The sequence below is a fragment of the Solea solea genome, chromosome 9 (assembly GCF_958295425.1).
Source record: "Solea solea chromosome 9, fSolSol10.1, whole genome shotgun sequence".
Lineage (NCBI taxonomy): Eukaryota > Metazoa > Chordata > Actinopteri > Pleuronectiformes > Soleidae > Solea > Solea solea.
In genome coordinates this window covers 12339447-12366023 of record NC_081142.1, presented here as the reverse complement: position 1 = coordinate 12366023, position 26577 = coordinate 12339447, and the positions used below count along the sequence as shown (strand labels likewise).

At 37.5% G+C, this 26577-nt stretch overlaps 1 protein-coding gene across 2 annotated transcripts in view; it reads left to right on the top strand.

Moving 5' to 3' along the window:
- Positions 1–26577, top strand: part of LOC131465492 (arf-GAP with coiled-coil, ANK repeat and PH domain-containing protein 2-like) — a 43227-nt gene continuing 16650 nt past the window's right edge. Inside the window, exons 1-10 of one of the 2 annotated variants that reach the window (XM_058638210.1) lie at positions 1–238; positions 331–412; positions 12544–12601; positions 14237–14356; positions 15051–15104; positions 16556–16614; positions 17685–17868; positions 20607–20651; positions 20733–20828; positions 24805–24879. In XM_058638210.1, the coding sequence (XP_058494193.1) occupies positions 360–412; positions 12544–12601; positions 14237–14356; positions 15051–15104; positions 16556–16614; positions 17685–17868; positions 20607–20651; positions 20733–20828; positions 24805–24879 (744 nt within the window). In that variant the 5' untranslated portion in view covers positions 1–238; positions 331–359. Of the gene's footprint in view, positions 413–12543; positions 12602–14236; positions 14357–15050; positions 15105–16555; positions 16615–17684; positions 17869–20606; positions 20652–20732; positions 20829–24804; positions 24880–26577 lie in introns of both variants that reach the window. The other variant, XM_058638211.1, reaches the window with a different exon arrangement.

The following is a 26577-nucleotide window of genomic DNA, read 5'->3' as shown; positions in this document are numbered from 1 at the left end:
GTATGTGTGTGTGTGTATGTATGTGTGTATAGTCCGCTGTTACTCTCCCACTGGCTGTTATGACCTGAGCAGCTACCGGGTGACTCGCCCCTGTCTCCACTGCTGACCGCTGTCTCTAACAGTCTGTCCGTTTCCTCGAAGCCTCTCGCACCTTGAGCACCGTGTTGTTTTATGGTCGCATTGCCGCTACGTTCTCCGTGTAGCTGCTAGCCTCCGGGACTAGCTGGCTATCAGAGCAGTGAGTGACAGAGTGGAGCCAGCTGGAAGAACGTTAGCACATAAGCTAATCAGCCAGAAAGACTGAGTCTGGATTATTGTGTTTAATCTTAGAGAGAAGGAGAGCCAGTGACTGCGGCAAAATGAAGATAACCGTGGATTTTGAGGAGTGTTTGAAGGACTCCCCGCGCTTCAGGTGAGTTAAGGTTAAGTTGACTAATGAGGATTGTTTTCCCTTTACACTTGTCATTAATTCATATTGACAGGGGGAAAGTATCCAGCTAGCTGCTCCAAGCTAATTAGCAGGATCCAGCTAGCCTGTAGCTGCCTGCTACTATTCTATTTTTGTCTGTAAAGAAAGGAAAGTCGTGGGGCCAAGTCGAGGAGGCAGGGAAACCCAACACAAACTCACTGATGTGTGTGGTGAATCAGGACATATGGTCACTATCAAGCTGTGCCACCGCCTGAATGTGAATCATGGAAACAAGGACATATTCTATGTAAAAATGGATGTGAATATGTATTACAGTATGTGGCAAGAACTTGGCTGCCAGTGTTTTAACATGATTAATATCGCTGATAGAATTGCTCTGATCTAGTATTTTATTAGGGTCTTTTTGCTTAGTTTTCATACATATGTCACAGCAGATGTGGTTATAAAATATCTTTATTGTGCAAAATAAATATATCTTAAACTAATATCTGCAGTGGACGCTAGCATAGAAGTCAAGAAGGTAGCAGCTTTTTTAGCCTAGTTTAGTCATTACTCATATTGGCGGATCTTGGCGTGTTTGCGATAATACATTTCAAAGCCAATATCTGCTGATACCGATATCGTGCAGATAATATTGTGCATCCCTAGTATCTATCTATCTATCTATCTATCTATCTATCTATCTGAAAAGCAGAAAAGCTATTAAAATAGCTGCTGATACATTTTTTTGTTAACCACATTAGGGTGTATGTTCTCTGAACTCTGACCTGCTTACGCATTTCTGAGGGTTTGGGTATTTACTATTGTTTTTGTCAGTACCTCCCCAAGAAGGTTATGGTTTTGGCCACATTTATTTTCTGATGTGAACAGTATAACTCAAAAAGTAAATAATGGATTAAAAATCCTTTGTTTTGACCAAAGGAAGAAATTATTACACTTTGGTGGTGATGTGGGAAAGTGAGTGACCTTGTCAGAAGTTTGTGCTCTCTGAGTGCTTTCTCTAGTTTATATTAAGTGTTTTTTTTATCCACTGTTAAGTGTAAATGAGCTCCTCAGCAGTTTGGTCAGGCGTTGGCTGCTCATGTGATATTTTCAAAAGCAGTATTACTTCTGACATCATCACTCACAACCTCTTTGTTTCCCCTCCTCATCAACTCTTAAAAGTTGAGTAAAATGGGATGTTTGCTCTCAACTTCCTCTATTTTAGAGATTTGAGAAAGCGCCTCCCTCCTTCCTCCCTCAGCCCCTGCACCCTCTGCTGTTTCTGTGACATCCTCTCTCACAAAAAAATGAGGAACAGATGTTAGAAAGTTGTTAGCAGAAGAATGGAGTTTTTTTTTTTAATCTGAGCATTTCCTTTGGGATCACATTCAGTGGTGGGAATAAAGGGGAAACATCCCAGTCAGCTGTGACTTGAAGTTGGCTGGTTCAACACTCTAGTGATAAACACCCATGTGTGTTATCTGAACAGCTGCATTGACGGGACGTCAGCCGTCGTCATTCAATTTGTAAATGTATCTGCACAGTCTAATTTGGCATTTACTTAAACATGACACCTGATTAGGTTTTTCTTAAATGTAAATAAAAAAAGTGAATACAGAATGATTGCTGTGGTTCAATAATGGACATGCCCTACTACTGTTTATCTTTTGTCCCTTCCATCATGACCATCATGACTTCATCGATTAAATATGGATAGCACACAGTGCTGAGTCATAGAGGGAAGTTCACAGTTGTCTGCGTTGCCTGATGCTAGAGTTCAGTGAGGAAAGAACTTCAACTGAACCGCAGACAGAGGTTGTGGTGAACAGACAGTGTCTGAAACTGAAACCTTCAACCAAAGTCCATAAATAATATCCACTCCAAAGGATGCTTGTTCCCTGTTGAAAGTCAATTGTTTATCAGATTAATCCCTAATTATCAATAACCTATAATGGCCAGCTTCAAAGCTTTATTAAAAACTTTATTGAAATCAGGAAACCTCCAGACATTGTTGGCTGGTTTGCTTGGTCAATTGCCTAATTAGACCACATCTTTAAAAAGAATAACAGTGCTGGATTTCAAATTGTGTTGTAATTGTTCTGTACCAGTTTTGGGGGAGAAGTTGCACCTTTTATTATTCTTAATTGTTCACAACTCTGTGAAGCTTGCGCCACTTCGGCATAACTCTGGGTCTATGTTCTGTAGCTTGAACAAATGAAAACATGTGTGCAAATATATGAAACATATTCCTCAGAATATTGTAAATAACTTAAAGCTAAAATGAAGGAGCAATTTATCAATGTGGGGGACACTATCCGCTAAATAGTCCACAAAGCATCTAGCATCTTTAAAAATATAAGACAATTAAAACTAGTTTTTCTTATCAAACATCAAAAGATGCCATTTGAAAAGCAGTCACAGAACTGGTCAGTGTAACATTTATCAGGGTTTATCTCTGTCCCTTTAGTTTTAATGGCATCAAATTGGACTTTTGACCCCATATCAACATTTTAAATACACACATTTAATGTCTTTAATTTACATTACAGTACATGTCATTTAGCAGATGCTTTTATCCAAAGTGACTTACAATAAGTGCATTTAAACATTTGGGTACAACTTGAGAAGGCTTCAATTTAGCTTGTCTGTCACACCTGATGACATAGCCTCATCTCTATCTCCATTTTTTTTAACCTTTGCCCTCTGTCATCTGTCAATGTTTCCTGACATTTAAGTCTACACTGAGTTCATCCGGTTGGGCTGGGACTGATCTGGGGTTTTCACAACACAGTTTTCCACTTTGTGACCACCATCGTTTTTCTGTCATTTTTTTCAACCCCCACTCGTTATGTTTAACCAGAGAAGAAGGCAGTAGGAGAGAAAGAGAGAATAGCTGAAAACATGGAATATACACTAGTGTAGAGCAGCTCTCACTCAACATCTGTTTCCATTTTGGTGTTTACTTTTAACTCTGTGCCAGAGATTCTGGATCCCCCAAATGTAGAGAGGGTTGTTTTCAAGTGGTGATTTGGCACACCCCGCAATTTTTTTGCTCTCATCCTCAGTTGGGAAGCTGTCTTTGGTCATAAACCATGCTATCAGCCCAGAGGAGAGATGCAATAGTGCAAAAATCATGTATTTTTGGCAGTAAACTCTCGTAGCCTAGTTTTCCACTGGAGAGTAGACATTAGACTCAGCCTCGAGAGCTCCCTGGCTCCTCTTCAACTATGAGAGTTGAAAATTCCCTTCTGTGATCTGTGGCTTCTCTTTTCCCACATGTGTGTAAGCACAAATGCACACATTCATATTTAATATGCATGTCTAATCTGCATGTTGCTGAAGGAGGCTAATCTGCAGTATATTTAAATATTATATAAGCAAGCTACTTCATTGGTTATTTAAGGACCGTGATTTCTGCTGGGGGCTGTGCATCTTCGGTCTTACACCATTCGATTTTATTACTGTTTTCATGTCAAGGATTTGACTTGATTCCAAAATGCGTCACAATGTAATGTAGTGTATACTCCGATACTGGTCAAAATCACTAGATCAGAAAAAGAAAAAATTGAAAGCTGATACCATTTATAAAAAAAAAAAAATACCACATTGCTACTTTATTTAGCACACACTGTAAAAAGTACATAAAACATATTTTATTTTATAGAGAAGCATATTTGTTTCACAATTGGAACATTATGTTTTTGAAATGACTGGTAGTGGCTAGGTGGTAAATGCATTAGTGTAGTTAACAGCTTAGTAAATTAAAATGACTATATAGGTAGATAGACATGGAAAATAGGTATCGAAGCAGTATCCTCAGTGTTTTATATTTATGCACATCGCTACTTTTTCATCATTCAATATAGAGGTGCAACTAACGATTATTTTCATTTTCATGATGATTGTGTCAAACCTGGAAATGACGATGTTCACAAATGCCTTGTTTTGTCCACAAACCAAAATGATTAACTTTGAATTATTTCTTTGTTATCCAGAGCAAAGACATTAAGACAATATTCACATTTAAGAATCTTAAAAGATCGGAAATCTTGTTTTAATCATGAAAAAAAAGCTTCTAACCAATTAATCGATTATCAAAATAGTTGTCGATTAATTTAGTAATCGATTAATAATCGATTGTTTGAGCTCTAATTCAATACCAGCAGTCACAAATATATGAACTTAAATATAAATTTGAACCTTTCCTAACATAAGCTTATTTTTAAGCGTCCCTAATTACTACCCAGTTGACCAAAAGATCATCTGTGAATCTGATGTTTTGATGTTGTATCTAAACATCAGATTTAAACAAACAGAATATGTAATGCCCAGACTAGAAGGGCTAATATCTGAAATTAACAGCAGCAACAGGTTTTTTTTTTTTTTTTCTGATTCTCTTCTTAATTATCATCACAGTATTGCTCCCTCCTGATTGGTTTTCTGTGACTGTGAGTTTGGCACAGCACAATATGAGGTCCTTGGTCAAAGAGCCCCGGCTGCAATTTCCCCTGAGTCACTGGCAGCAGCTGTAGCCAGCAGATCACTGTCTCTGCTAATGCTCAGAGCCCAGGGCCCTTATGACGAGTGTTCCTACACCCTGATGAGTTTCCCAGGGGAGTCTTGCCGCAGGCTTGTTAGCATTCTGGGGTTGTTGCAGTTTGATTTAATTAAGCCACAGTCCATTTCCTTGTAATGGTTATTGATTAATTTAATTAACAGCTAATGTTAATTTGCAGACATACACATGGAGGAGATGGTGCATGTGGTGCAATAAGTACAGAGCGTTTTCAGAGCAGTGGCTTCTACAAATATAGTTCTTCATATATATATATATATATATATATATATATATATGTGTATATATATGTATATATGTATATGTGTATATATATATGTGTGTGTGTGTGTGTATATATATGTATATGTATATATATATATATATATATATATATATGTATATATATATATATATATGTATATGTATATGTATATATATATATGTATGTATGTATGTGATACATTATATATATATAAGTTAGTTTGAAACATTTTCCACCACTTTCTGAAATGTGGAGTTTAATGATTCATGATTTGATTGAGAAAATGTTTGGTAGATTAGATTAGATCTGCATTGCAAGCAGTTGTAACCCTAGGTTTTAACTGTCAAAGTTTCAGTTTTTTGTTGATCAGGTATAATATTTTGTACAAGATGCTTATTACTTCAGATACCGAATAAGGCATTGTTTTGACTCACAGCTTCTCCTCAGTATGTGTTTCCGTTGCAGCTTGTGTCTGACGTAGGCATGCTGAGGATGTACACTTGTGTGATTGACTCTAATATTAATTTATTACAACACCAGGCAGAATTTTCCAAAACCTATGTAAGTGTCTATCTTTAAGTAATGACCTCATCGAGTTGATGTTGTTGAAGCTTGTCGTGGGTTTATCCACTGCAGGACCCCCCCCCCCATCACCACTGCTCCACTCCCTAACAATTACAGGATCTACGTCACAGCACTGAAGCTCACGCTATTCTTTGGATTTCCATCCACAGTAACACATTCAGTTGTTTGCTCTGACCACCACTGTCATTTTAGCACAGTGGAATATACCTATAATAGTTCCCAATGCTCAGATACTATACATTAGACCGGAGATTATAAACGTCAAGGTACCATCATCTTCCATTTTATTTAAAACTTTTGACAACCAAAGAACTGAAGTTCTTTTTCTGAAATTCTGCCGACGGAACTAAATTGGATTAGTTATAGTCATTTTGAAGTGAGCCCCCTTTGGGCAAAAATAATGTTTCTCTAAAATGTCACAAAGTTGTGCGATGTGCTCATTTAAATTTTATAAAATCCAAAGTAATGTCTTCATTTAACTTTGTTTTGTCCAAACAAGTCCATAACCCAGCGCTGCCTATATTCAAACAAACACAAACAACTGAGTGAAGCCTATAATATAGGTAGCAGATCATAAATTCCATCTGAAACCGATTTGCAGTCAAACAAAACTTAAGAATGTAGAAAAGCTTATAAAAGCAAAGTTCAAATAAGTGAGGAGCAGGTGGTCTTTGACTGTGAGCTTATGTCTTTGAAGGACAGAGTCGTTTGGGCCACACGCCCCTGAAGACTCCTTTGTATTTCCAGCGTAAATTACAAAAGTGCTTGACGACTTCAATCCTGCATGCAGAGTGCACACAGCCTGTTGGCAGCAGGCCAACAACCACTCAGAGCCAGAGAGGTCTTTTTACTCTTTGTTTTGGATCATGGTCAGGGAATCACGAAGAAAGAATTAGCTGTCTCTGTTTTTAAAGAAGGTATTACTCCATAGCCATGGCGCTGACTAACAGGTGGGGGGCAACTGGAACAGAAAGTGGTGGTGGTGGTGGTTGGAACTGGAGGAATTTTAGTCACCCACTTTGAAAATAACACAATTTTATGTGATTATTTACTTGAAGTAACTACAACAACTTAAGCTACCTGGCAACACAGTGTAGTGCCATCTCTACCCAACAAGCCAATAAAAGCATAGTTCGAGATAAAACTTTATTAGCCAACTGATATTCCAGTAAATGCATCATCATTTGTTTTATGAATGGTGAGTGGGGTGGGATGCGGGTGTGTTTATGGGACAGCAAAAATACTATGTTTGTGTAGTTTGGCTAATGTTTACAGTGTTAGCTCCTGTAGCCCTCTTTCCTTGGAGGTCACCTGTGCCGTTGAGTGTGGCAAATCACCTGCTTCTCTCTATAGTGTACTACTTTGAGTCATGTAAATGCAAATTTACATTTTTGTTTATGTATTTAAAATCAAATCTCAATTCAAGTCGTCACATACACAATCACATTTAGTGCAGTGTGTGTTTTCAGTAGCTGAATTATTTAGTAAAATAATACCTCATAAGAAAAAGATGGCTGTATAAATATACTGCAGTACTGCATTTTGTGAAATGTTGTGCTTCTCCTTAGGGAGCATTTTGAGCTGCTTGAAAGTGTATTAAAATTCACCAAATCAATATATTTCAAAGTTAAAGTGCTAGTTTAGCAGGTATAAAAACATGAATAAAGTAGAGTGATAATTGAAGAGACATGGTAATGAGACATGATGAACCCTGTTGTGTGGTATAATCATTCTTTATTTACCAGACTGTTATTATAGAAGCAGGTGGCTTGTGACAACATAATCTTCCTCCATCTGGCTTATGTTGTGGATCAGGATCATTTTGTGTGGTCTTAGTCATCTCTTTAAGCGAACTAGGATCCAAACATTTCATTAGTGATGCTGAAATTGGTGTTGATGTTGCTGAAGCTTTTCTACTACTATGTCATGGGCTTTATTTAGCACTATACCTTCACCCTCACACTGAAATGGTACTAAAATCAAAACATCATGGTTCCCTAATTTATAATGTTTAATGTAGGGAAAAGGTAGTGATCACACGCTATTCCACAGTGCGATTTGCTCTTACCAGCCAAGCTTTGTCTCAAAATCAAACTCTGTAGTGACTGAAAATTGATTTGTTCACTTAAATACCCTTTTCTCTGACAGTTATTTTGTCAGGAGCTTGAATAGACTGAACCATGAAAGTGACATCTAATTATGTGTATATGAGATTAGACCTGATACATTTTCTTGGAAAAAAAAAAAAAATTGAAGTTTTGGTATCCAACAAATTAGTTGTATTGTCTACAGAAATAGACATTTCAAATATAGTGGACTACTGTGGGATTTGTGGATTTATCCCACTACAGCTGTCAGGATCCAGGACTTAATTTCATGTTTCAAAACAAAATGCAGTAATAATGCTGTTACAAAACACCTCAAAATAGAAAGTCTCACCAATGTGATATAGCCTTTATGGACACTAGTGTCCATTAAGGCTTTTAGTGTGTCATTTTGGTTGTAATATGAATTGTAATTTAAATGTCTTTTGTATCTTGAATTTGATGTGTGTTTTTTTTCAATACAGCATTTTCAAACTTGTCTGACAATTAAGCGTCATCGCACCACTGATTACATCTCCTCCTTATAAACCCACATGTTTGTCTGTTGCTTGGCGGCGGCTGCTACATATGAGATGTTTAATCGGAGAAAAAATATACCTGTAGAATCTGGGCTATGTTCTTATCATCTAGTCTGCATTATACCACCATGTGGGCTCTTCAGAGATGCAATTTTGTTATGACCATAATGCAGTGCTGTTGTGATAACTTTTGTTATCACAGCACTTTGTGAATGTGATCTCAGTTTGTCTGAGTGTAGGGTTTCTTGAATATTGGGAAATACGGCTGAATGCATAGACCTTGAATTTTCTGAGAGAATTCAGATCATTTCTGGCCCCACTGACAGAGAGCACACTCATCAGCACATTTCATCAGCACACTCTTGATTCCTTTTAATCTGAATGATTTTAGTGACTTAATACTCAACTTAGTGAAGTGAATTTAAACTAGTTATGTGCACCCATTACTGTGCTATTACAGTTTATGTAGGTGCAGTGTCCTTTGATCAAATCTGTAAACTAAAAACAAACTTCTGCTCCACAGTTTACCCTCTTCATTATCATGTTGCAAGAACTTGGAATGAAGAGATTTGAGCATTGTTTATCTCAAGTTTTGAATAAACCATGTGATATCTTTTTAAAACCTACTCAACTGAGAAACAACTGAAGCACCTTGTAGTGTAAATACCAAACCAAGAGCATCCTTGTTCGTTTGACTTGCAGAAATACAAAGACTTCTTGCTAGTTAAACCAACAAATAGGCTACATTTTGCAGTTAAAATTAAACCACATATAAACTGTGGTCTTAGGTTACTCGGTGGGTAGAATTTGTCCTCAAAGTGCTCTAGCTTAAGCTTTTAATTTCCACAAGAGCAACTGATGGATCTGTTTTCATCCAATTAATGTTCCCATCCCTATTCTCTCAAATTCCACGTTATTAAGAGTCTGACAACTTTAATTTAAGCCTTTATATTCATCAAATGTATTTCAAAGAATATTTGAATTATGAATTCTACTTTTGTAATCTTCCCAGAATCCTTGGATCCTAATGGGAACCATACATAAAACCTAACTTGTGGTATGTAGCTGCTAGTATGGAAAGAGTGTTGGTTCAGCAGCAGTGTAACAGGATCAGTGGAATTAAATGTTTTTAAAGTGTAAGTATGTGTGTGAAAAGTATGATTCCCTTGTACTCGCTTCCTTTCTTCCTTATTATCTAAACTAAGGTAGGGCATGTTCCAAGGTCAGAGCTGTGAGATAACGGCCCAGATTTTCATTTTGTGAGGGGCCCCTCCTTTTCTTGTTCGCTGTCAGCACTTTCATAAGTTTACACATGGAGGGCATTGACCGTTCATATGGATATCCCAGCCTAATTTTTTTGTAAACCATTATTTTTGCAGTATAAAATGACAGCTCAGTCACAGTGTTTTTTTTTTTTACCTATTTAACCATATTCACATGTGAGAGCTGCCAATACAGCAGGTGTTTTGTTGCCCCCAAGTAGCTACACTGAAGCAGCAGGTTGGATCAGGTGATTTAATCAAGGACAATATGATGAAAAAAAACAGAAGAGTAATACTTCTGAGCCAATGATAGTGGTTTGCACTCACTGCTTTTGTAGTCATCGCATATGTAACAGCAAAAATGCCCTGTCTATAAATAAAGAAATAAACAAGAACAGTCTCCTGAAGTCAGCCATTAGAGACTTTTTGCAGAACAGTCATTAAATAAATGGACTTTGCCTGTAGCAACTGACAAACAGTGCTCATAACATGCTCTGTAGATTTTGACCAGGGCTGATGTCTGTGAAAGAACCAAGCTTTTAATTGCTTTTGACTCTGTTTCTGCCTTCCTTATTTTATTTCTGCTTGCAAGGAGATTCTGATGATAATAAATTGCGAAATCAGCTCTGTGTTGCTGTTCCTACGAGGCAAGAAGTTCACTTAAAAATGTTGTTTTTGAAATATTAGGGACATATCGTACAACAAATTAGTTCAGTCTTGTTATTAAAGTGGTAGTGTGTAACTTTTTAATATAAAAACAAATGTTAGTTACATTCAAACCGTTGTCAAAGGAGTTCACATGATGCTGATTAAGCCTATCAACTCCACACACTTCTCTTTGTGTTTCTCCAATATAGCAGTGTTTTGTTTCTGTGTCTGTGGTGATAAAGAGTTATTTGTTTTTCATCACGACTGATGATGGAAGCCTCAGAGTTACTCTAATAAAGTGTGACTGCAGTAAACTTAAGGTAAAATGAATTATCCATGATTCTCTGAAACATGAGTGATGTTGAAAAAACAAACGTAAGGTTAAGAAATTAATAAATAATCCTGTTCTCCGAAACATGAGTAAAGTAATGTGATACCTTAGTTGATTAATTACTTTTCCCCAAGGTATACTCTTATGTAAGAATACTTTCATTTTGTTTGGATGTTTACCATGTATAGCTGATATATTCCTTTGTTTATTTTTTCTTTTATCTGTATTCTGTAATAGTGAGACTACATGCCATTTGATTAGTATTTAATGAAATCAGTCTTTGCTTTCTTCTTTGCTGTCATATCTATCTATCTATTAATTTGCAAAGTCCTTATTTTTTTCCCCATTGTCTACTATTAATCTTGACATGGTGCTTGTTGCTGCTTTGACATTTGTGTTTCCACAAATGCAGCATAATGACGGCTCACACAGTGCAACATCAGCTCAAATTTGATTTGCTCATTCCTGAGGTCAATAAAATGTGTTGAATATAGCACGCAGCCTACCCTTGTGTTGTGTGGTTAACCTGAAATCATTCTTTTCTGCTGATATGTCCTTGTGTAATGTAAAATAAAAAATACCTCTATTCAACACTATTTATAGTGGTTGCATTTGTGTTAATTGATTACCTTTATTGCTCCATTGTCTGTTGTTTAAAAAAAGATAATCCACTTATTCCTTGACTGAAATAAGGACAGCGTAACATGTACAATGCCATCATTTGTCACAAAGTTGGGTAGGGAGATTAATTCACCAAGCCTGTGCTATGATGAGGTTTTTGAGCTTCTTCCCATGACGCTTGTGGCACTTGATCCTGTGGAGAGCCAAGCTGTTTCAAGCTCTGCTTTGTCAGGTTTTAAAGGGCACAGTGCCAGACCCGACTCCAGCCCTGCGGCATTACCCAAAATGGCAGCTCTCAGTTTGGCTGCCTCTAATGGAGTGTGTGTCCGTCTGTCTACATGTGTTAGTGACAGTACTTCACAAGTACATACTATCGTGTATTACAGTTGGTAGTTCTCAGAGGGTATGAGTGTAGCATATGGGAAATTTGGTGAGGCTGAATTGTGACATTTAACTCTTACTATGATACTTATTATGATCTCGCACATAGCCACTGTGTTAGGTTCACAGGACTCCTAAGAAGTAACTGGTGTGGTCTTCTGCTGCAGTATCCCATTAACTGTTGTAAATTTTGTGTGCCATGTGCTTATGTGAGTTTCTGCCGTGAGGTAGTGTTGCCTGTCTTTCAGTTTGAACCAGTCTGGCTTTTGGCATCAACAAGACATTTTTGTCCAGAGAGCTACACCTCACTGGATATTTTTTTCTCTTTTTTGGACCATTCTCTATCATCCCTAAAGACGGTTATGCATGAAAATCCCATTAGCTCAGCCATTTCTGAAAGACGACCCAGCCCATCTGGCATCAACAATTATGCCAGGTTCAAAATTACTTAAAGCACCTTTCTTCCTCATTCTGATGCATGGCAGGTCATCTTAAGCATGTCTACATGACCAAATGAACAGAGTCGCTGCCATGTGATTTGGCTGGCGAGATATTTGCATGAACAAGCAGTTGAACAGGTGTACCTTTTTATAAAGTGGCTAGTGAGTGCACACTTCAGATACATGTGCTTCTGTTTTAGCAGGAATGTATGGAGTGAGCACCCCATGGTAAATGGGGAAGCTGGTATAAATGTGGCTGAAATGTTAAACCATATTGACAGTGTTTGTTGTACACATGCTGTTTCCCCTGCAGTGTCTGAGTTAATAAAGCATATAAACACATTTCACTGTTGCTGCAGTTGATGGCACTGGGTCATGTCTACAGTGTATTTCAATAATTCCCTTTTTCTGTCTCCACAGAGCCACTATAGAGGAAGTGGAGGGGGATGTGTGCGAGTTGGAATCCAAGCTCGACAAAGTGAGTACCACCCATGAAAAACATTGGCTAATTGTTCATTTGTCGTACCGTGTGAACTGGTTCTTCAGAGGCCATCCTGTGAGTGGACACATGTACTTCTTTTTAGAGGATTGCCTTTAATGTAGACACTGTGCATCTGGCTTGCACTTTATGAAATATATGGGTGTCGTGTGTATGTGTTTTGAAAGTGTATGAGGAAATATCAGTTACACTGTTACATCATTTTAACACATTTATCTCACTCACTGCAGTGTTTGAGACTTGCCAGTAATTCTGAAAGCTGAGTAGATGTAAAAAGTGGAGTAGTAGTAGTATATCTATTTTTAAAATAGTATAGCGAAAAATAAACAAGATGTTAAAGTTAATTTACCTGTGCATATTTAATTGACACTGAAAGTTGAATTTTTTTTTATCAAATGTCACATTTTGTTTATTGTATTTCTTGGATTTTATTGTATGCTCATGCTGGTTATTACTTTTTTTTACACTTCTTGTTATTGTTTGCTGGATTGTGATTTGCTGCATGTGAGCTCCATTCCATATGTTTTGGCTTCATTTTTTTTCCATGCTTGACTTTTTCAGCAAATCCAGCTTTTACACAGCAATCCCTGTTTTTAATGGCAGTATTTCTTAGCTTTTTTTGGGCTATTTCCTGTTGCTGGTTTAAATGACATTCCCACAAGAATTCATTTCACTCATTGTTCTCAAATTAACTAGACCAAAGTAATAAACTAACCACACAATAGAGTGGTAATGTATAGTCGTGCTCATTCCACACAGTACTGGGAGTATGTTCAGCAGCTGAAGTTGAGGCCTTGAGTTTAGAAGATCACTGTACATTGTTCCTGGACACAGTCTAACAGATCACACCCTCTTCCCTACCCTGACTCTGTGACTCAGTCCTGGCTTCACTTCCTCTTGTGCTCTAGAGAAGACGGATCAGGAGAGTGGGCGTGTTTGTGTGTGTATTGTGAGTAAGGTTGTGATTCTGTGTGTGGGACAATACTTTAATTTACTATTTTTCATAACTCAGTGGATCTCAAACTTTTTACATGTTTCACCTGAGAAAATATTGAGCTCTTGAAATGAAGTTATCACCAACGTTAAAATACAGTGGTGTAAATAGACCAAGCAAAATTATAAATAAATTATAAATAAATCTACAAGCATTAAGGGAAGCACTAAGAATTTGTTCTGCCACTATTATTCGATTAATCGATTAATAAATTAATCGTCAACTATTTTGGTAATCGATTTATCAGTTTGTCAGTGTTTTTTTTTAATACTTAAAACAAGCTTTCTGATTTCTCAGCTTCTTAAATGTGGATATTTTCTGGTTTCTTTGCTCCATGTAACAAAGAAATCATTAAAACTGGATAATTGAGGGACATTGAGGTTGTGTCATCTCCGATGTGGGATTGGATGGAGAATGACAAGAGTTTATTGTGAGTTTACACAACCTGGAATTATCTTTGCACCCAGTGCCTGTTAATTACCAAGACATTGGCTTCAGAATAGAGAATAAAATTCTCTGTCTTTGTGGCACCAAACATCAATAATTTTTGTTTCTTTATTCTAGCATATCTTTCTTTTTTTCTTCCATAAGCATTTTCTTATTTGTCTTTTTCTCTCTAGTTGGTGAAGTTGTGTATCGGGATGATTGATGCTGGGAAAGCCTACAATGCAGCCAACAGGCAGTTTGTTAGTGGGATCCGGGAGCTTGCCCAGCAGTCCACCAGAGATGAGGTCATTGAGGTAAATGGGAAAGACTACATCGCTTGATCTCAAACATAGAATATAATTGTCTTTAATACTTTTGTTACTTTTATTACTTAAATATTTTTTTTTATTATGGGGACTGGTTAATATAATGAAATAATAGAAACATTTTGACACCTGGCTTAGCTCTCAGATATGAAGAAGCCTGTATTATACTACCTCTTTGTTTACATGCAGTTCCTTGTTTGCTCTCTGGAGTAATGTGATTTTAAATATCAAATTAAATCTTTATTAAAACAATCAGACTTGCTAAAAACATGCATTGTCCATTTCCATTTAATCTCAGATGTTTTGTTTTGTTTTGTTTTCTCACATGAATTTTTTTCATGGCAAGGCAACTTCCTGTCTGTCTTTGTCCACTGTCTCTCCCTTAGGTCCCTTAGAACTGTAGCCACTGCATATATATTGAGAGAAACTTAACCAAAAGAATTCCTTCCCAAGTACTATTGTGTCTCCCAAAAAAAAATAAATGTGGTTTCACTATAGCCGTATCCATCTGATGGAAGAGTGTGTGCCTGTGTGGGCATGTCTGAGATTTAGCATTTGGCTGAAATTTGCATTTTCCTCCCTATATTATTTGCACGGCCTACTTCTTCACCCTCTTAATTTGTATCTGTTCTTATAGTGACGGCCTGTCTTTGCCTTCATGGCTATCCTTTTCTCTTCACAGTCCAGTCTCACAAAGTTTGCCGAGAGCCTGCAGGAGATGATCAACTATCACACGGTATGCTATCATTGCTATGTGAGATTGGATGTACTATCCACATTTTCTTTTCATCTTGACAGCTGTGTGACGACAAAGTTCAGCTGATCTGACAATCTAGGACTGCTCTTTAACTGTCAGAGTTGAGGAAAGGAGATAGATAAGATTTCATATTACTTTACAATTGTGAAGCAGAGTTTCAGAGTTACTGAAAACGTGTTTGCCTGCATAGCAAACACTGCCCTCCATTAAAAGTGGTTAAAAGAAAGACTTTTGGTTCAGATGCAAGGGGAAAAAAAATGCAGTTTTTTTTTCTTTAATCATGATTTGTCAACATAGTTTTGGGATATTTTGTCACGCAAGGCGAAAAAAAATTGTTCTTTAGGCTTGTTAAATCAGTGGTAGAGCAGAGAAGTTTAATGTCTCATAAAATCTATTCATAGTCCTCCATGAATTAGAGTGTTTATCTGTTGATAATGATTCATACCTCACTGAAGCAAACAGGGTCATAGTAAGCCTTTTATGACATGTTTATTATCAATTAGACAGCTGATACACTAAGCTGCCTACCAGTTTTCATACAATTAATTAATTAATTAATTAATTAATTAATTAATTGAATTAATTTATGTAGGTTTTTTGTCTTTCTTGGTCACCAATTTTCTCCAGAAGGTCAGATCTGATTATATGACAGCTCTTTCCCTGAAATTTCATGTTGGTTTCCTCAGTTGTCAGTATCTAATCAGCATCAGAGTGACATTTAAAAATGGAGACGCAACTGTCCTCTATAAGCCACCCTATTAAGACGTACTAAAGCAGAGAAAAGAGAGACAGGGTGAGTTGTAGGCTCTTGTTCCACTTTGAAAGTCTCTCCTTTAATGTCATCTCTTCATGTCTTCAGCAATTAGTTTCTTTGACCAGTCCCTTTAAAAGCCTCCAGCAGTGCCTGTGCCTGTGACTCAACGATGGAGACTGTGGTCACGTCAGCTGACTGTCATATTGGTTTTTACCACTCAGCGATCTACCAGCACATGATCCCCTCAAACACAGTTCTCAATCTGTTTTTCACTGGTCCCTTCTCCCAGCCACACTAGTTATATTGTCTTATCTGGCCATTAAATCCTATTGAAGCCCTTTTGAGAGAAAAGTAAGGAAGAGGAAAGCCTTTTGCGTGGGAGCCTGTTTTTAAGGAGGCATGGAGGTTAATGAGGGTATGACTCACATCCCCGAGTAAACCAATCTCGTCATTTCGCATGTTTATGTCTTTATGAGGGGAGTTTACAAAGTCAGCTGGTTTGTATAATTACTTGCCAAATTGCACCCTGTGATGTTATCACGATATCTCTTAAGCACAGTTACTGAATGCTGACTAGTTAAAATTGTGTGTTTGTCTGTAAGGTGAATATGTTAATCAGCTTTTTGATAAACCTTTATAGTGGCTTTTTTTATAGAGTCTTTTTCTTTCTTCACAGATATTATTTGATCAGGCCCAGAGATCAATCAAGACCCAGCTCCAAACATTTATCAAAGAGTGAGTATTAACTGAGTTGAATATGACAAACAAAGCTTATTTATTCTCAGAGCACACAGAGAGTTTTAAAGAATGACCTAAATGCACTTTTCTGTGTCAGCTGTGAGAACATGGCACATGTAAGGATTTAAGACAATTGTAAATCAGTTTATCGCAAAGAATACTGCACACTTGAGATAAAAAAAGAAGAAGAAAAAAACCCAAACCTGCTCTTGGATACCACATGGTGGTACTGTGGAAATTTGGAGCAGAGAAACCTTTCTTATAAAATTATGAAAATAAAGAAATTTGGGGGTTGTCTCAGTGTGAATATGATTTAGACATGGCATGTGATTATACCACAAAAATAAATATAAATAAATCAATAAATCATTAAATTAGAGTATGAAAAAACATTACTGTGTTAAGTTGTAGTTTCACTTAAGTTTTGGACCTATTTTCACTTGCTAATACAACACTGAATTCTGGACTGCTTGTTTACAATAAGTGCAGTAAACAGTGGAGGCTTCTGGTCTACTCCATTATAAGGATTAGCAGTTTTTAATCTTGGCACAAGAGTCAGCAAAGCAAAGAGAGAATTATTCACTACCTCGTAGCAATCAGATGTGACTTAATGTCACTAAAGCAAAAGACAACAAGAAATGCATGTGGAACAAAATAGTTGAGGATTCATATTTTGTCCTTTTCCTCACCCTTAGATTTCCACCTTTGTCCTGGATTGTGTTGCTTCATGTCTAGAAATGATTTGGCTTTGTTTAACATGTTACCTTTCATTTTACATGATAGTGAAAAATGATGAGAAAATTACGGATTTAACTTTTGTCATCATTTTAGAAAACCAAAGCATAACATTTTCATTGTACCTCTTAATATATTTTTGCAGTATTCTAGTTATTACCAAAACTTTGGCAACAGGCTCAACATAAGTAGTGAAACAAACATAATTTTGAAAAAACTCTAATATTTAAGGATCATCAATTGTATTATGTCTTTGTTGATTTCCAATTTATACTCCCCAATTGTAAATACCATTGTGTATTACCAATACACTTCTTTTCCTTTTTTGCTAGTGACCTACGCAAGTTCAAAGAAGCAAAGAAGCATTTTGATAAAGTGAGTGAGGAGAAGGAGACTGCACTGATAAAGAATGCTCAAGCACCTCGCAACAAGCAGCATGAGGTGGAGGAGGCCACCAACATCCTCACTGCCACACGCAAGTGCTTCCGACACATTGTCCTCGACTACGTCTTACAGGTTGGCCAAAAATATTCAATGATTTTAAATACAGTGTTGTACAAGTTGTTTGTTACCAAGAAAACTCTCACTGGTACATTTGTAATTTAGGTTTCAGGGGATAACTTCAGTTTAGAGAAAATTCTTATCATCAATGAAATAATGTAGTTCCAAATTTTTATTTATTTGTGAACTAGTGACTTAGTGAAAAAGTCACTGATTGCTATCAAGGACTGAAAGTTTGAATACAGACATAAGATGGTGTGTTTGAAGGAGGCTTGTTTGTGAGCTTAACCAGCTTGTCTCCCACTATACAGTTACACTAAAATTGTGGATGCCAGGTTATGGCACATAATCAGAATAACTGAGTCCATACTGGAATTCTTTTAATGTCAAGTCTTAGTTAACATTTTGTAGACAATCAAACAAAACAGGGAGTGTTTTTCTCTCCACTAACATATGTTGTGAGTTGGTGTAATACAAAAATGTTTTAGATTGCTGACATGCAGCAAGCTTTAATAAAAAAGCTGAGCTGCACACCATAGCCAACATTTCAATATGGACCTGAATCTGCTGAGTCAGAATTAAAAATGCTGATGTGGCACAGACAAGAATGAACCACAGCTGCATTTGATTGTTTCGTCCAATGTGAAATGTCCATTTTTATCCATGCAATGTTTCAGTTTTACACATCTGAGTGGATTAAGCAGCTCAGCAGAACATGGATTGTGTTCCTCTTAATTTTAACAAGTTCACATTTTTAGGGAATAATGACTTCCATTTTTCGTATCTATTATTACATATGTCTATGTTTTATTTAAATAAAGCATAAATATAGGCTTCCTTATACTCTTTTTCAATCTCTTCAACTCTATTTAATGACCTTTGACAGTGAGAAGTGCTTATATCTCACTTAATATGTCAGCAGCTTAGTCTTTCCTCTTGGCTGCAGTAGGCTTGATGACTATGGGCCGCCTAGTCTCATAAGGATGGTGCCAGGCCTGTTATTGAATCTCCCTTCAAAGAACAGACAATGCTTCATGGCCACATCTCATTCCAAAATTAGATTGCGAAAAGGAACCCAAAAGCACAATCCAAAATAGGTTTGTCAGTCTTTTCCAGTGGCCTGCTACATAATCAGTGGCTCATAAAATGAAGTATGGCTGTGAGAAATTAGTTTTTTTATCTTGCCTGTTCGTGTGCTTATTGGAAATCTATAGGCCCAACAGCTAGCACAGCTGATTTAAATGGGTCTCCTTTAAAGTTCAACATTTAGTGTTGTGCTGTCAGCACTTTTACAATTCATCTAACTTGTGCAGCTATGCTTGCAGGAAATGTTTGCAGTCGATGTTAGCTTCATTTTAGATTGTTTTTGTGGCATTTTTGCTTAATTATACAGTGCACAGTTTACAGTGACGTGCAAGATGGTAGAAGGAGAGGAAAATAAACAAGAGAGGTTGTAAGCTGGACTTGCATTCATGACATTTTAAGAATGGAGTATGCCTGTTTTACACTGCTGTGCCACGTAGAGCTGGATAAAAAAATACTAAACTAAATTTCAGGTTTGCTTTAGTGACTGCTCTCAAGCTTGAAAAAAAACACATGAAAATGTAATGAGATGAACAACAAACCTGAAATTAGCCATGACTAAATAGGGACTAATTTAGGCCTAAATTTTCTCCAAATGTTGTGTCCTCACAGTCCTACAAGTGTGCAATTACTTCAACCTACCAACCAATTACCAACCAAATGCTCGTAAATTTTGCCTGTGGCTTTTGTGTTTGATGCCACATTTGCACTTTGTCAGTTAAACAGCCATAGTTAGAGGTGCTACTTCAGTCAAAACTTGACTGTGATCAAGAGAAAGAGGAGACTTGTAAAGTTGTGATGCAGCAGTTGCTGGGGCTAGTTGTTGGAAAAGTAAACTTCCTTCCTTGAGCTGGAGTTACATCTGTGCGTAAACACGTGTGGTTAGCGTTGCTAGGAGAAAGGACCTTGCAATCTACTGCAAGAATAAATATGACTGGCCACAACAAGGATTTTAATTTCTATTCTTATGCTCATCGTGAACACAAAAAAGTAAATGAAAGGGTCTGTTTATCCTATTGCAAAGAAGCAGAGTGATGAAACAACTTTAGAAGCTTCCTTGCTTTTGAACGCATCCATGCATCCACCACACCCATACAGTGACTCCGCAAGTTTTATTAGGTCTTCTTGTCTGTCACATTTAATTCCTCAAGCATCAGTTTGCGTGCACAATAAGCCATGTTATCGGTATCTGCACCGTTAACCATTAATCTAGACAAGTAGCTCATTTGGTAATAAACTCTGGAGTGTCTAACACTCACAAATGAGCAGAGAGAGGGAGACAATGAATGCAGGACAGTATAGATGAGAGAGGCTACTACAGTAGCATCCATAGGTCAAACATAGGGCTCCCCCTGGTGACATCTTTAAGAACTACTGTTCAGTATTACTCTTGGAAAAGGTGCGATTTTTCAACTTCAGTACAACTGATTTCATGCTTGTCTGCTTTCTTTCTCTTGGCTTTTCATTTAGTTTTTGTTTTTTTTCTCAATATCTTCCATTATTTTTCATTTTCCTTCCCTCACTTTCTCTCTGTGCTGTGCAGTTGTCTCTTAGATGTGATGTTATCATTATATATGTTTGCTTTCCTCTGCATATATTATGTTCAAGCAGCATCAAATGTCACTGGTAAAAATCTTCTCTCTCTGTTTTTGTTTGTTTGTTTGTTGCAGGTTAATGTGCTACAATCCAAGAGAAGATCAGAAATATTGAAATCTGTAAGTCTGCTTCTTTAACTCATCTAATGACATATGCATCATGTCTTCAGGGTCTTTGAGCAATTGCTCTCTTCTCCTCAGATGCTGTCCTTCATGCATGCCCACTTGACATTCTTCCACCAAGGATATGACCTCTTCAGTGAATTACAACCTCTTATGAAGCAACTTGGAGGACAGGTACATGCTATAAAACACACAAAAAGAACATTCTAACATTGTTACACAGAAAGATGCTTTTAAATCTAAATGGCCCGTTGCCTGAATGCAAATTCTGAAAATTAGCGGAACTTCCAGATATTACACAGTATCAATACAAAAACACAGGAGCAGAGAGAGAGAGTCATTATTTATACATTTCTGTTCAGGGCTGAAAACCAGAGGAAGCATTTTATGTGAGACTTAAATAAAACTAATATCAACCTTCGGAAATTGTACGTAGTAGTGGTACATAGAGATCTTAGGTCTAGTCACAACCTCTTGTTTCTGTGTGTGTGCCACCTGTGGGTGTATGTGTAAACAGTGCCTTCCCTCTGTGTAAGAGGATGGGCTGAATGTGACTTTAAGATATTATCGCAGAGAAGCTGCTGCTGCAGTGAGAGGGAATGAGGAAGAGAGCAGCCAGGGGTTGGGCAAGGGTTTTCCTGCAATCAGACTCATGCTGTTGACAGTCAGCTGAGCGAACATGACAAAGAAACACTAGGTCGATTCCATTGGGTGTGAAGTAGTTGCTGATGGCTCACATGCTGGGGAAGTAGAAGAGCCAAATGAGAACAAGAACGCTTTCAATAGTCAGCTGAAGGACAAGGAAGAGAGGAGACCAGCCACAAATTCAGCAGTCGAGGAGGAGCTGAGTGTAGCTTGTAAACATGTTTTTCTGACTTGTGAATCAACCAGAAAATGACAAAAGGAACTCAACAGTGTTTTATAATTTGACAACATTAAAAAGACCACTTTGAAAACCAGATCAAGGGGACCCAAGACAGCTGTCCTCTAAGTTGGATTGGAGAAAAGGTTGTGGTTTCTAACCCTCATTCTCTGAAGTTGGAACATCTAACATCCGTACCGTCAAGAAACTGACTGAAAGAACCAAAGCCAGGATCAGAAGATGGGGAAGACGGGACCCACTTCAAAAAGCAGATTTTAGGAAGGACTAAGGGGGGAATGTAATCTTATCTAAGCAAAAAGTGATTCAATCAGAATGGAAAGGCATGGACTGTAAGCCTGTGGCTTCAGCAAAAACTGAAGGAAAGAAAAAGCATGGATTATGTGACAAAGAGTGACAAGACTGTAAAGACAGAGGGAAAGGGAGCTAGAGGAATGGTTTCAAGCTGATGAAAAACTAAAGCATAGCTGTGCTTTGTGGCTCCCAAGCCTGTCGCCCTGAATTTGGAGTAGCACAAAACCGAAGGAAAGGAAGACCACAAGCCGAGCTGTGTGAAGTAGTAACAAAAGGATTTGGGATTATATCTTTACTCTCCATCATGAAGCTGAAGAAGGTGGAGAGGCTGTGCAGGGAGGTGTGGAGGAGCTGTCAACAGGTCTGAAAATATGACTTGATGTCTGTAACCAATATAAAGTTATGAAGCGTGGGAATACTAGCCACTACTATACTAAAAAATATTCTCCAGCAGTCAGTTAAAAAGGTGCAGTCTGTACTAAACAGTCTGTAACAATTCATTTTCATCATGTGTCAAAAAAATGTAATATTTTTTAGTACTTTTTTGCAGTTTTTAGCTATTTAGTATTAATTTACTTTCCTTGGAGAATATTAATACTAAATAAATACCCAAGTTGAACTTGAGTGCAGGAGAAGAGTACCTATTTATTTTACGTACAAATAAGTTTTAGGTGAGAAGATATTATATAAGTGAGTGGTGGATGAGTAGAGCTGATTTCATACCTGAGCCTAGTGGATCATAGGAGTATCGTGTTCTTACACAATAATTTTACCAGTGGGGTTGGTTTTGCCATTTGAAAATGGTGGTTATATGAAGTGAAGGCTGAAAACCAGGGGGATTCTGTAATACTGTGGTTGTAGAAAATGACCAACAGAGCTGGTACTGTATGTAGCTGATTAAGAAAGTCACAACAGGGTTTAGAGCAAGTTACTAAAACAAGGAAATGGTGTCGAATGATTTTAATCCAACCAAGATAAGAAATCTGAAGTTCTATTTGAATGTGTTTGCATGACAACATCATGCCTCAATTTTTTTTCCATGCCTGCTTCTAAATATAAGATATTCTACCAAATGCATCTTTCTATGACACAGATGCTGATGGTTGAACATGTGTTGAATTATTATTTTCATTCAGAGGGACATTTTGTAACTTTTCCATGAATCACGCTGCTTGTCATCATGGTTACATGACAGATCTGAGCAGAAACTGAGATTGACCAAAGGGGCTGTGGTGTGGTGCGTCAGTTTGTAGGTTGCAAATCGAGTCAGACTGAATGAAATGTTTGAGACTGATTCTATCTCTGCTGTGATTGTCAGTGGGGGTTGCACAGAAGTTGTAAAGGTATGGTGAGTCATGACATAAAATATGTGGAGACGTACACCTTTACAGATACTGATGGAAGCAAATTGATAACATGGACTGGATTGGACTAGGTTGTTTTGTTACGACAAGGAAAAACATTTCCCATCTGATGCTATCAGCCTGCTGCTTTTTTGCCCACCCATTTCCTCTCTAAACAAAAGAACCAGCTCCCTGAAATGCTGTTTTCTCTGAATATATCAGATGGCAGCGTTTTCATGTCCGTAAGAATTTAGAGGAGCAAAGCCCAGTGACTTAGATGTTAATAAGCTGCATGTTACTTTTTCTAAACAAACTTTGGCTGTTGCAGACTGCTGAAATTATTAGTAGAAGTAGAAATGTTGGTTATGAAGGTTTGTTAAAAAAAAAAAAGAAAAACAGTGCACCCTTAGAAAATAAAAGTAAATAAGTAAGTTGTCCTCTTCTATATTATTTTATGTCTTCTCTGTTACCCTTTAGTATAATTGTCCTCAAGCTTGCATTTGTGGTTACTGTTGCCTGTAAAACCACCACAGGCATTTAAAAACAAATAATGAACACAGCCAATGTTTAGTAAACACACAGCACCTGTTTTAATAAGCCTTGATTGTCACGAATCACTGCCCTGATTAACTTTTATTCTAGACTCCAAGGTGCTGACAGCGGCCCTGGAAAACCTAGTGTTTTTGTTTAGTATTTTTATTATTCTTTAGCTATTTTGATGTCATCACATACAAATCAAAGGCAAACATCACATCAAAGGACAAGGCTTGGAGCCCTATCATACCTTCTTGCAGATCTAGGGATTTCTTTTTCTTTCTTTTTTTTTTTCTAAATTCCCTTCTTTATGCAACACTTCAAGCCCATGCCATGTTTTAGGTGACGGTAGTTAAAAAATATCTGTGTCTTATAGATAAACCTGTACAGCTAATGTACTTGTACTTTAAGATGTAGTTGCAGACTAAAACTTTGATCCCTACTCACCCCATATTTTTGTGTAATTCTACATTCCCCCCCCTCAATCATTCATTGACCTAAAATCGGATACTGTTCCCTTTGTTGTTGAGGCTTGAAACATGCTGATTTAGGTCACATTGCAGCCACAGACTATAAAGAGGGGCACAGTAGAATTTCACTGTAAAGGCTAACTGGCACATTTGCGACATCTTCCTACAACATCGTTGAAGCCGAAATGTAAGGCTTTCTCCTCTTCCCAAAAGATCCATTGTTTCTCTCTCTCTTCACAACATTGTTACCCCAAGAGATGAGGAGAATCTTTTCCCACATGATGAAGTCTCTTTGTTGCACAGTTCACTTTGTTCTGAAGTGAAAAGGGTCTTGACTTCATGTGGCCTCTGAAAAAAAACTGTTGCTGGAATCCTTCTTATAGCAATAATGCACATTAGTATACACCGTTCATATACAGTCGATAGAGAAACATTTGCTTTTAACGGCCTAGCATTAGGATTTGTGACAGTATATACAGACCACTTTGTCTAGATCTGTGTGGGGCGATAAAATCTTAGTGAGTGCACTAAGCGCATATTTTTCTTTGAATAAGAGTTGTTACTAAATTTAATATGTGTGACTATGCAGTTTTGTAAGCTTGACTAATCAGTTGTTCTGTCCCTTGCAGTTGGACCAACTGGTGGTGGATGCTGCCAAAGAGAAGAGAGACATGGAGCAGAAACATTCCACCATCCAACAAAAGGTACACACACACGCACACACGCACACACACACACACACACACACACAATGGCCCAATTTTTCCATAATTGTACATGCAAATTTACAAGACACACAATTTAAATTTTAGTACTTTGTACAAGAGTCCAGCACATAAAGAAAGATTAAGAGTGTGCTCAACATGGCCCAGCTTCTCTGAGCCTCAGCTTCTCTTGTGTGTATCCTTCATATTGCACTAAGTCTCTGTCCATTGAGACTAAACCCTAAGGCAAGGCAGCTTTGTTTATGTTTTGGTCATTGATTTGATATGACATGACTAAGCACTCTACTGGGATCTTTTACCAGACTGATTGGCCCCACAGCCAAAAGATCTCATCCCCCATACTGCTCCATGCTAGAATATTACAACATTTTAGCTGACAAGAGCATGGAAGTATTCAAGTCCTCGTTTATGGTGGTAAAATTCTTACAAATAGTTTCCTTTCTAATCAAAATTACAAGGGCTCTTGTGATGAAGAGGTTAATATGCTGAATATATTGATTTCCCCCATTTATTGTACACTTTATTTGTTGTAACAATGACATAACATTTGTCATTTGTTTGAATGGAAGTACCCTGCCCTCAGGTGTCATGTGATCCCTGTTGATGAGCTCAGTCACACATGCCCATTTATTATTGACAGCTAACAGAAACCCTTTTTTAAACTAACAAGATTTGGTTTCAGCGTGATCCCATCCCCATCTACCACCCCTCCAAGCATGATATTCCTAACAACTCACACTTAAAATAAATTGCATATTAATAACATGATTCTGATGTTATGGTTATTTACAATCAGGGGCAGTTTTTTGCAAATAATAATTGATAAGAAAAATCAGATTTTTTTTTGTATTATAATAGTGATAGTAGATCATTCTAATCATTTTTATCATACAACATCATTACTGCCAGGCAACATGTGTTAGTTCTTTACTCAGCTGGTCTCTGCTGATCTTCAATGTCTGTGTTGTCAGTGAAGATTGTTTCTTACTCGTTTCCTAATCTTTTTGTACCTGCATTTTTCCCTTTTAATATTTGTCTTTCTCTGCTGTCTTTCTTGTTCAGGGATGGTATCTGTACACTCACTCTCATCCTCTTCTCGCTCAAATTAGTTGATATTATTTTATTCTGTCCTCTACTGCACCCTCTCATCTAGCTGTTAGCTCACATACTTTCTTTCTGCTCTCTTCCGCCCCTCTTTTCTTCTGCTGCTCATTACAGGCTGCTCTGCAGGTAAGCTGTTACTCTTCCTCTTTCCTCCACTCACTGTCACTTTTGTGTTACGTCTGCATGGTTGAATAGATACTATACTCTGTTTTATGCTCAGACTTCTCTTTTCCAACCCTTTTCTAACCATTCGTTGGAAGTGGACTGAATTTGTTTTTCACAAGATTTACCTGACAACATGCCTGATATAATGCTATTTAACACGTCATTTAACACACATCCTTTATGCCTTTTGTACTTGTGTATGCTTTAGTCTAAGTGAACTTTGATAATGTTATACCTTCCCTCAAGGGGCTTTTCACACTGCCCTGTCCTCATGGCACTTGTTTTGAGATAGGTATAGAAGTATAATTACTATTTACTTGCTTAGCAAGGTTGGTCATGGCTAAGTGGAAAGGGAACCGGGCTTGTAACCGGAGGGTTGCCGCTCAGTTTGGCTGCCCACTGCTCCTA